Raw genomic sequence first — 12,429 nt, 5'->3', positions numbered from 1 at the left:
GGGATTAGGGAAAAGGAGGGAGGTAGGAGAGCCAGGAAAGGGAGAGGAAGGATGAGAGAGAGGGATTAGGGAAGAGGAGGGAGGTAGGAGAGCCAGGAAAGGGAGAGGAAGGAGGAGAGAGAGGGATTAGGGAAGAGAAAGGAGGTAGGAGAGCAAGGAAAGGGAGAGGAAGGAGGAGAGGAAGGAGGAGAGAGAGGGATTAGGGAAGAGGAGGGAGGTAGGAGAGAGAGGGATTAGGGAAGAGGAGGGAGGTAGGAGAGCCAGGAAAGGGAGAGGAAGGAGGAGAGAGAGGGATTAGGGAAGAGGAGGTAGGAGAGCCAGGAAAGGGAGAGGGAGGAAGAGAGAAAGAGAAAAGCAGAAAGAGGTCAAGAAGAAGTGTGTTTGCCAGAGCTCCACCGAGATGTCTCCTCATTAGAAGGTAGCTGTAGGGTGTGAGGGGTTCATGTGCATGCGTGTGGAGGTGTTGCTTTTAGTTGCAAAGTGCAGCTGAATAATTATTCTAGTGTAAACATTATAAATCACACACCTATTCCACACACAGCTTCATTTTTGTGAAATGTCAGGACTTTTTGGGGAGTCAAAATGACACACACACACGTTTGGACATAAATCAAACCCTTATACATCAAAAAGCACACACTATCCCTTACTAAGCATAGTTAGCAGACAGCATTAATCAAACATAGTTAGCAGACAGCACTAATCAAACCCTGATACATTAAACAGCACACACTATCCCTTACTAAGCATAGTTAGCAGACAGCATTAATCAAACCCTGATACATCAAAAAGCACACACTATCCCTTACTAAGCATAGTTAGCAGACAGCATTAATCAAACATAGTTAGCAGACAGCATTAATCAAAACCTTATACATCAAAAAGCACACACTATTCCTTACTAAGCATAGTTAGCAGACAGCATTAATCAAACCCTGATACATCAAAAAGCACACACTATCCCTTACTAAGCATAGTTAGCAGACAGCATTAATCAAACATAGTTAGCAGACAGCATTAATCAAACCCTGATACATCAAAAAGCACACACTATTCCTTACTAAGCATAATTAGCAGGCAGCATTAATCAAACCCTGATACATCAAAAAGCACACATTATCCCTTACTAAGCATAGTTAGCAGACAGCATTAATCAAACCCTGATACATCAAAAAGCACACACTATCCCTTACTAAGCATAGTTAGCAGACAGCATTAATCAAACCCTGATACATCAAAAAGCACACCCTGTCCCTTTCTAAGCATAGTTAGCAGACAGCATTAATCAAACATAGTTAGCAGACAGCACTAATCAAACCCTGATACATTAAACAGCACACACTATCCCTTACTAAGCATAGTTAGCAGACAGCATTAATCAAACCCTGATACATCAAAAAGCACACCCTGTCCCTTTCTAAGCATAGTTAGCAGACAGCACTAATCAAACCCTGATACATCAAAAAGCACACACCATCCCTTACTAAGCATATTTAGCAGACAGCACTAATCAAACCCTGATACATCAAAAAGCACACACTATCCCTTTCTAAGCATAGTTAACAGACAGCATTAATCAAACATAGTTAGCAGACAGCACTAATCAAACCCTGATACATCAAAAAGCACACACCATCCCTTACTAAGCATAGTTAGCAGACAGCACTAATCAAACCCTGATACATCAAAAAGCACACACTATCCCTTACTAAGCATAGTTAGCAGACAGCAGTAATGTGCACACAGAGACTAAGCAGAGAGCATAGACGTCCTTAAAAGCACACACACACACACAAAGTAAACAGGCAGTACCAATAACATTCTGCCAACACACAACTCTACACCGACGGGCTACACATGTACGACACACACCCACTCAGTCACATGGTAGAGTGATACTGACCCTGTAGAGTAGCCATGTACTGTAGTATTCCTGAGATGTCCTCCTCTTCTCCAGAACCACAATGATCCACAAAGGGACACTTCTCCAAAGTAACACTTTTCTTTTCCTCCTCCCCATCCTCTCTGCACCTTTGACACACACACACGGAATAGGGACAGAGAGATTATATAATTAAGCAATAAGGCCCGAGAGAGTGTGGTATATGGCCAATATACCACGGCTAAGGGCTGTTCTTAAGCACGACGCAGCATGGAGTGCCTGGATGCAGCCCTTAGCCGTGGTATATTGGCCATATACCACAAACCCCTGAGGTGCCTTATTACTATTATAAACTGGTTACCAACGTAACAGAGCAGTAAAAATAAATGTTTTGTCATATCTGTGGTATACGGTCAAATATACCACAGCTATCAGCCAATCGGCATTCAGGGCTCAAACCCCCCAGTTTATAACAGGCTAGAGAGTGCCTCATTGCTGGTCTGTTTATAAACCAATGGGGCACTACCGTAATATTTACCGTGGCATTACTGTAATATTGACCTGCTATGTCTAATGAGCACATTTACCACCCTAATAGACAAGAGATCACACACACACACACACACACACACACACACACACACACACACACACACACACACACACACACACACACACACACACACACACACAGTAATAATTAACTATACTGAACAAAATGTAAATGCAACATGCAACAATTTCTATGATTTTACTGAGTTACAGTTCATATAAAGTGATCAGTCAATTGAAATGAATTCATTATGCCCTAATCTATGGATTTCACGACTGGACAGGGATGCAGCCACTGGGGAGCTAGGTCCACCCTCAGTTTCGTCAGCTGTCCGGGTGGCTGGTCTCAGACGATCCCGCAGGTGAAGAAGCCGGAAGTGGAGGTCCTGGGTTGGCGAGGTTACATGTGGTCTGCGGTTGTGAGGCCAATTGGACGTACTACCAAATTCTCTAAAATGACGTTGGAGGCGGCTTATGGTAGAGAAATTAACATTCAATTATCTGGCAACAGCTCTGGTGGACATTCCTGCAGTCAGCATGCCAATTGCTCACTCCCTCAAAACTTGAGACATCTGTGGCAATGTGTTGTTTAGAGTGGCCTTTTATTGTCCCCTGCACCTGTCAGGTGGATGGATTATCTTGGCAAAGGAGAAATGCTCACTAACAGGGAAGTAAACACATTTGTGCACAAATTTGAAAGAAATCATATTTTTGTGTGTATGAAAAACTTCTGGGATCTTTTATTTAAGCTCATGAAACATGGGACCAACACTTTACATGTTGTGTTTATATTTTTGTTCAGTACGGTTCAAAACAAGGACACAGAGCAACACAATATACAAACACACGTGTTATGTAAAGGATGAATTAGTTACATGGTTCTCATTTATAACACTTATATGACCTAAGACAGTACAGTAGCCTTGCTCTTATGTGACCTCACTATGTTACTAGAAAATTACTCACAGTATGCTTATTCTCTCTTCCCATAGGCCTATAGCTACCTCTACTACACCATTCTCAAGGACGCAGACACACGCACACACGCATAAAACACGCAGCACAGCAGTCCTTACCTGATCTCTTTCTGTCTGTAGAACTCTAAGGTTCTCTGTAAAGACTGTTGAACCATCTGTGTCTGAAAGAAGATTAAAAAAAAATGTAAAAATGTCACTGGGCCAGTAACCAAGAGGTTGCTGGTTCGAATCCCGAGGTAACAAGGTGAAAAGTCTGCCAATGTTCCCTTAAGCAAGGCACCCTAATTGCTCCAGGGTCACCATTGATAATGGCAGACCGTGGCCATGGCCCCACTCGCTCCGTTATGCAAAAAAAAAAAAACATTTTCAATTCACACATGCACATTAATACACACTTGTACATGTGTGGAATAGGACAAAAATGAGCACACTGCTGTCCTGGTCGGGTCAAGTGGTCGCTAAAAACTAAGGGCCCTAAATATAAAAACAGATCATTTCAGCAGACCACATTTAATACTTTATTAACATTCCAGCAATGTATTACTGGCACACAAAAACACTATCCTCTCCTATGAACCACAACAAAAACACTATCCTCTCCTATGAACCACGACAAAAACACTATCCTCTCCTATGAACAACGACAAAAACACTATCCTCTCCTATGAACAACGACAAAAACACTATCCTCTCCTATGAACCACGACAAAAACACTATCCTCTCCTATGAACCACGACAAAAACACTATCCTCTCCTATGAACAACGACAAAAACACTATCCTCTCCTATGAACCACGACAAAAACACTATCCTCTCCTATGAACAATGACAAAAACACTATCCTCTCCTATCAACCATGACAAAAACACTATCCTCTCCTATCAACAACGACAAAAACACTATCCTCTCCTATCAACCACGACAAAAACACTATCCTCTCCTATCAACCATGACAAAAACACTATCCTCTCCTATCAACAATGACAAAAACACTATCCTCTCCTATCAACCACGACAAAAACACTATCCTCTCCTATCAACCATGACAAAAACACTATCCTCTCCTATCAACAACGACAAAAACACTATCCTTTTCTATGACAAAACACTATCCTCTCCTATCAACCACGACAAAAACACTATCCTCTCCTATGAACAACGACAAAAACACTATCCTCTCCTATGAACAACGACAAAAACACTATCCTCTCCTATGAACCACGACAAAAACACTATCCTCTCCTATGAACAACGACAAAAACACTATCCTCTCCTATCAACCACGACAAAAACACTATCCTCTCCTATCAACCATGACAAAAACACTATCCTCTCCTATCAACAATGACAAAAACACTATCCTCTCCTATCAACCACGACAAAAACACTATCCTCTCCTATCAACCATGACAAAAACACTATCCTCTCCTATCAACCACGACAAAAACACTATCCTCTCCTATCAACCATGACAAAAACACTATCCTCTCCTATGAACCACGACAAAAACACTATCCTCTCCTATCAACCACGACAAAAACACTATCCTCTCCTATCAACCACGACAAAAACACTATCCTCTCCTATCAACCATGACAAAAACACTATCCTCTCCTATCAACAACGACAAAAACACTATCCTTTTCTATGACAAAACACTATCCTCTCCTATCAACCACGGCAAAAACACTATCCTCTCCTATCAACAATGACAAAACACTATCCTTTTCTATGACAAAAACACTATCCTCTCCTATCAACCACGACAAAAACACTATCCTTTCCTATCGACAATGACAAAAACACTATCCTTTTCTATCGACAATGACAAAAACACTATCCTCTCCTATCAACAATGTAAAAACACTATCCTCTCCTATCATCCACGACAAAAACACTATCCTCTCCTATCAACCATGACAAAAACACTATCCTTTTCTATGACAAAACACTATCCTCTCCTATCAACCACGACAAAAACACTATCCTCTCCTATCAACAACGACAAAACACTATCCTTTTCTATGACAAAAACACTATCCTCTCCTATGAACCACGACAAAAACACTATCCTTTCCTATCGACAATGACAAAAACACTATCCTTTTCTATCGACAATGACAAAAACACTATCCTCTCCTATCAACAATGACAAAAACACTATCCTCTCCTATCAACCATGACAAAAACACTATCCTTTTCTATGACAAAACACTATCCTCTCCTATGAACAACGACAAAAACACTATCCTCTCCTATCAACAATGACAAAAACACTATCCTCTCCTATCAACAATGACAAAACACTATCCTTTTCTATGACAAAAACACTATCCTCTCCTATGAACAACGACAAAAACACTATCCTCTCCTATCATCCACGACAAAAACACTATCCTCTCCTATGAACCACGACAAAAACACTATCCTCTCCTATGAACAACGACAAAAACACTATCCTCTCCTATCAACCATGACAAAAACACTATCCTCTCCTATCAACAACGACAAAAACACTATCCTCTCCTATCAACCACGACAAAAACACTATCCTCTCCTATCAACCATGACAAAAACACTATCCTCTCCTATCAACAACGACAAAAACACTATCCTCTCCTATCAACCACGACAAAAACACTATCCTCTCCTATCAACCATGACAAAAACACTATCCTCTCCTATCAACAACGACAAAAACACTATCCTTTTCTATGACAAAACACTATCCTCTCCTATCAACCACGACAAAAACACTATCCTCTCCTATCAACAATGACAAAACACTATCCTTTTCTATGACAAAAACACTATCCTCTCCTATCAACCACGACAAAAACACTATCCTTTCCTATCGACAATGACAAAAACCCTATCCTTTTCTATCGACAATGACAAAAACACTATCCTCTCCTATCAACAATGACAAAAACACTATCCTCTCCTATCAACCACGACAAAAACACTATCCTCTCCTATCAACCATGACAAAAACACTATCCTTTTCTATGACAAAACACTATCCTCTCCTATCAACCACGACAAAAACACTATCCTCTCCTACCAACAACGACAAAACACTATCCTTTTCTATGACAAAAACACTATCCTCTCCTATCAACAATGACAAAAACACTATCCTCTCCTATCAACCACGACAAAAACACTATCCTTTCCTATCGACAATGACAAAAACACTATCCTTTTCTATGACAAAAACACTATCCTTTTCTACGACAAAACACTATCCTTTCCTATCGACAATGACAAAAACACTATCCTTTCCTATCGACAATGACAAAAACACTATCCTTTCCTATCGACAATGACAAAAACACTATCCTTTCCAATCAAGAATGACAAAAACACTATCCTTTCCTATCGACAATGACAAAAACACTATCCTTTTCTATCGACAATGACAAAAACACTATCCTCTCCTATCAACCACGACAAAAACACTATCCTCTCCTATCAACCACGACAAAAACACTATCCTCTCCTATCAACCACGATAAAAACACTATCCTCTCCTATCAACCACGACAAAAACACTATCCTCTCCTATCGACAATGACAAAAACACTATCCTTTTCTATCGACAATGACAAAAACACTATCCCTTCCTATCGACAATGACAAAAACACTGTCCCTTCCTATCGACAATGACAAAAACACTATCCTTTTCTATCAACAACGACAAAAACACTATCCTTTTCTATCGACAATGACAAAAACACTATCCTTTTCTATGACAAAAACACTATCCTTGTCTATCGACAATGACAAAAACACTATCCTTTTCTATCGACAATGACAAAAACACTATCCTTTTCTATCAACAATGACAAAAACACTATCCTCTCCTATCAACCATGACAAAAACACTATCCTTTCCTATCGACAACTACAAAAACACTATCCTTTTCTATGACAAAAACACTATCCTTTCCTATCGACAATGACAAAAACACTATCCTTTTCTATCGACAATTACAAAAACACTATCCTTTCCTATCAACCATGACAAAAACACTATCCTTTCCTATCAACAATGACAAAAACACTATCCTTTGCTATGACAAAAACACTATCCTTTTCTATCGACAACTACAAAAACACCTTTGTTTTCTATCAACATCGACAAAAACACTATCCTTTCCTATCAACAACGACAAAAACACTATCCTCTGACTGAGAGGCTCTGACAGACGGAGTGTGTGTGTGTGCATGCATGTGTGAGAGAGAGTGCGAGATAGAGAGAGCGAGACAGAGAGGAGAGAGCAACAGAGAGAGAGACAGACAGACACACAGAGACAGAGACAGAGAGAGAGAGAGAGAGAGAGAGAGAGAGAGAGAGAGAGAGAGAGAGAAAGAGAGAGACTGAGCCAGAGGGAGAGGGCTTAATATGATGAACATTAATACAATCCTGTAGCAATGGTAAAAGAACACCGTGTCAGCCTGGGGTCATCCAACGGTCTCTGCTGAAACCTGGTGTACAGGAGACCGGCATCTGGCTCATCTAACGGCCTCTGCTGAAACCTGGTGTACAGGAGACCGGCATCTGGCTCATCTAACGGCCTCTGCTGAAACCTGGTGTACAGGAGACCGGCATCTGGCTCATCTAACGTTATACATACAGGCATAGTGTGTGTGTGTCCTGTGAGAATGTCCTTGTTTTAGCCATTCATTCACAGAACATACGTCATCGACACACACTCACTCTCTCCACACATAACCAGCAGAAAACCAGTAAACACAATGACAAGCACACATCTTTTATCACATTTCACTAGCAAACATTCACATCCCAAAGTCTTGTACATTAATCCATACACCCACACACATACACAATGAAAATGTGTGTTGGCTTGTTAACACACAGTGGATCAGCTGGCTGATCCATACAAACACACACTGACACACACACAATGAAAAATGTGTTAATTAGTGTTTTTAGTTTTACTCTCTCCTTTCTTCTCCCCTCCCTCCATCATCTGTATCCTTCCTCTGTCCTCCTTTGTTCCCTCCCTCATCTGTATCCTTCCTCTGCCCTCCTTTCCTCCCTCCATCATCTGTATCCTTCCTCTGCCCTCCTTTGTTCCCTCCCTCATCTGTATCCTTCCTCTGCCCTCCTTTCCTCCCTCCATAATCTGTATCCTTCCTCTGCCCTCCTTTCCTCTCTCCCCTCCCTCCATCCTCCCTCTGCCCTCCTTTCCTCTCTCCCCTCCCTCCCTCATCTGTATCCTTCCTCTGCCCTCCTTTCCTTTCTCCCCTCATCTGTAACCTCCCTCTCCCCTCCCTCCCTCCCTCCCTCATCTGCATCCTTCCTCTGCCCTCCTTTCCTCTCTCCCCTCCATAATCTGTATCCTTCCTTTGCCCTCCTTTCCTCTCTCCCCTCATCTGTATCCTTCCTCTGCCCTCCTTTCCTCTCTCCCCTCATCTATATCCTTCCTCTGCCCTCCTTTCCTCTCTCCCCTAATCTGTATCCTTCCTCTGCCCTCCTTTCCTTTGCCCTCCTTTCCTCATCTGTATCCTTCCTCTGCCCTCCTTTCCTCTCTCCCCTCATCTGTATCCTTCCTCTGCCCTCCTTTCCTCTCTCTCCTCATCTGTATCCTTCCTCTGCCCTCTTTTCCTCTCTCCCCTCATCTGTATCCTTCCTCTGCCCTCTTTTCCTCTCTCCCCTCATCTGCATCCTTCCTCTGCCCTCCTTTCCTCTCTCCCCTCATCTGTATCCTTCCTCTGCCCTCTTTTCCTCTCTCCCCTCATCTGCATCCTTCCTCTGCCCTCCTTTCCTCTCTCCCCTCCATAATCTGTATCCTTCCTTTGCCCTCCTTTCCTCTCTCCCCTCATCTGCATCCTTCCTCTGCCCTCCTTTCCTTTCTCCCCTCATCTGTATCCTTCCTTTGCCCTCCTTTCCTCTCTCCCCTCAACTGTATCCTTCCTCTGCCCTCCTTTCCTCTCTCCCCTCATCTGTATCCTTCCTCTGCCCTCCTTTCCTCTCTCTCCTCATCTGTATCCTTCCTCTGCCCTCCTTTCCTCTCTCCCCTCATCTGTAACCTCCCTCTCCCCTCCCTCCCCTCATCTGCATCCTTCCTCTGCCCTCCTTTCCTCTCTCCCCTCCATAATCTGTATCCTTCCTTTGCCCTCCTTTCCTCTCTCCCCTCATCTGCATCCTTCCTCTGCCCTCCTTTCCTCTCTCCCCTCATCTGTATCCTTCCTCTGCCCTCCTTTCCTCTCTCCCCTCAACTGTATCCTTCCTCTGACCTCCTTTCCTCTCTCCCCTCCATAATCTGTATCCTTCCTTTGCCCTCCTTTCCTCTCTCTCCTCATCTGTATCCTTCCTTTGCCCTCCTTTCCTCTCTCCCCTCATCTGTATCCTTCCTCTGCCCTCCTTTCCTCTCTCCCCTCATCTGTATCCTTCCTCTGCCCTCCTTTCCTCTCTCCCCTCATCTGTATCATTCCTCTGCCCTCCTTTCCTCTCTCCCCTCATCTGTATCCTTCCTCTGCCCTCCTTTCCTCTCTCCCCTCATCTGTATCCTTCCTCTGCCCTCCTTTCCTCTCTCCCCTCATCTGTATCCTTCCTCTGCCCTCCTTTCCTCTCTCCCCTCATCTGTATCATTCCTCTGCCCTCCTTTCCTCTCTCCCCTCATCTGTATCATTCCTCTGCCCTCCTTTCCTCTCTCCCCTCCCTCCATCATCTGTATCCTTCCTTTGCCCTCCTTTCCTCTCTCCCCTCCCTCCATCATCTGTATCCTTCCTTTGCCCTCCTTTCCCCTCATCTGTATCCTTCCTCTGCCCTCCTTTCCTCTCTCCCCTCCCTCCATCATCTGTATCCTTCATATGTCTTTCTCCTGTATCCTACTTCTTCAAGCAGTTCTTCTCTCTCCTCCTCTCTCCTCAAGCAGTTCTCATTCTTCAAGCAGTTATTCTCTCTCCTCCTCTCTCCTCAAGCAGTTCTCATCTCTCCTCTTTCTCCTCAAGCAGTTCTCATCTCTCCTCAAGCAGTTCTCATCTCTCCTCAAGCAGTTCTCATCTCTCCTCAAGCAGTATAATGTGTGGAGACAGGGGGAGGGTATGCCCATCTGTGTGTGAAGACGCTGTGTGTGTGTCCTCTGTTCTGGGTCACCGTGACTGGCCTGGTTGATAGTATCAGAACCGTGAAGCGAACACCAAGTACATGCTCTGTTCTCCCGGTCATGGCTGACTGGTCGCTAAGGAGGGGTCCACTCCTTGCCTTGCTCTTGTACGATTGGGTCACCATGATTGCAGTGTGTGTGTGGGGGGGTGGGGGTTCACTGTGACTGTAGGCCTCTTATTACCAGTACTGAGGCACAGACCCAGTACTAATTCTGACAGAATCAGGTATCATAAAGCTTTTCATTTCAAAGCAGGCTCTGGTCGCTCTGCTTTTGGCCAGTGAGTAGCAAGTTAAGCACTTCCCTTGGACCAAGGGAATACAAAAATCTTGTATTAGACCAGGATATCTTTATCACAACAATCATCAAATGCATCTTTACTATGTAGCTTCTTTCCTAATTTCTATTCCTTAACCTACACTGTTCTGAAAACACAGGTTAATGATGCAGTAAGCTTGAGCCCTCCCTACCAGGTCATTTATTTCACCTGTCCACTTCTTTCATGTCAGTGCAGATGGGGGAGAGGAGGCTTGATGGAATCAGCTAAACTACACACTGTAAACAGTCTGCCTTCAGTACACTCACCAGAACAACCTCATCACCCAGTAAGGAGTGATATAGAATAGGCGTACCTACTACCCATTCTTCTCTCTCTCGTTATTCTAACAGTCATCTCTAGGGTGCTGGCCCTTTTGTAATCACGCAGGTGATGCATGCCGAGGGGAGAGAGAAATACCGGAGAAAATCTGCTGTTTTTGTTACTGTATCCTACCGTGGGCGACGTTAACCTCCTCAAGCTCTCCCCGAGCGAGTCCAGGTTCACGCGCTTCCGTCTTGTCGCCCGTTTGGGTCCCGGTGCGTCCTCGAACGGGCACGCGAGCTTCTCCACGGGGCTCTTGCCGTTCCAGATGCGTGAAAATGGGCAGGAGTCGCCATCATCTCCAGGGCTCTCCAGGCACTCCGAGCCCATCGAGCTGAACGACTCTGACGAGATCTTGCGCGAGGACATGCTGCTGCTGCTAAGCGCGAGAAGTCCGGGCGCGTACGCGTGCGGCGACGAAACGACACGCGGCTACGGGGACTCATCAGATTCACTTGCGTGGGAAAGATTGGGAGGCGCGCGCGCCGGTTAAGAGCGACACTAACGGCACGCGAGCATTTAGAGAACAAACAAATATGCTATCGCGACGTCCAGATAGGGACTAGGTTCACCAGCTGAATCTCATGTCTAACGGTTTTAACGGTTGTCCTTTTTGTTTTCCCTTTGAAATCTCAGGTGGAAGTATTTTGCCTGCTGCGCACCTCTACGATCAAGTCATGTGCGGCTTCACGGCTTTCAGACTCTGTCTGTGTGATCTGCTCATCCTTTCATCCCTGCAGTTGGCTGGCTGTATTCCTCTCCTCTCCGGTGGGCAGGAAACGGTGTGTCCAGGTTCAGAACTGAGGATCGGAAGATACCGAGAGATGCTCGCGCAGTCAGCATGCAGTCAAACATCAGCTCGAGCCGCTGCCCGGTGGAGTTATATCTGTCCACTCTGCTCAAGCTCTACAGCATCACTATTCTACACTACCTCCATCCGCCACAGCCAATCAGATATAACATCAGATTTAACCCTGCCCCTCCTACCATCCATATGAGAGGGAGAATTTAGTCTAGAGCTATGCTAATGTATGGCGCAGATACTGATGGAGGAGACACCAGACTACTACATACAAGCAACTGCATGAGACACCAAGACATAACCTACAAATCAAATAGGCCGAGTGTTTGCATGTGATTTTATCCTTTATTTTTTTTACATGCCACACACTAACCCATCTGGCCCCACTGTGCAATGCCAGCAGAACATATTCCATGTGTTTGTATTCTAGACCAA

General features: G+C 44.2%; 1 protein-coding gene across 1 annotated transcript in view; it reads right to left on the bottom strand.

Moving 5' to 3' along the window:
* The window catches only part of LOC112265698 (guanylate cyclase soluble subunit alpha-2-like), an 83,858-nt gene extending 71,763 nt beyond the window's left edge, over positions 1-12,095 (bottom strand). Inside the window, exons 1-3 of the mRNA XM_024443246.2 lie at positions 11,325-12,095; positions 3,511-3,572; positions 1,904-2,031 (exon numbers count right to left, since the gene is read on the bottom strand). Of these exons, the coding sequence (XP_024299014.2) occupies positions 1,904-2,031; positions 3,511-3,572; positions 11,325-11,561 (427 nt within the window). The 5' untranslated portion in view covers positions 11,562-12,095. The remainder of the gene's footprint in view (positions 1-1,903; positions 2,032-3,510; positions 3,573-11,324) is intronic.
* Between the last annotated feature and the right edge of the window lie 334 nt (positions 12,096-12,429).

Source organism: Oncorhynchus tshawytscha, linkage group LG13 (assembly GCF_018296145.1).
Source record: "Oncorhynchus tshawytscha isolate Ot180627B linkage group LG13, Otsh_v2.0, whole genome shotgun sequence".
Classification (NCBI taxonomy): Eukaryota; Metazoa; Chordata; class Actinopteri; order Salmoniformes; family Salmonidae; genus Oncorhynchus; species Oncorhynchus tshawytscha.
This window is presented reverse-complemented; position numbering and strand designations above follow the sequence as displayed.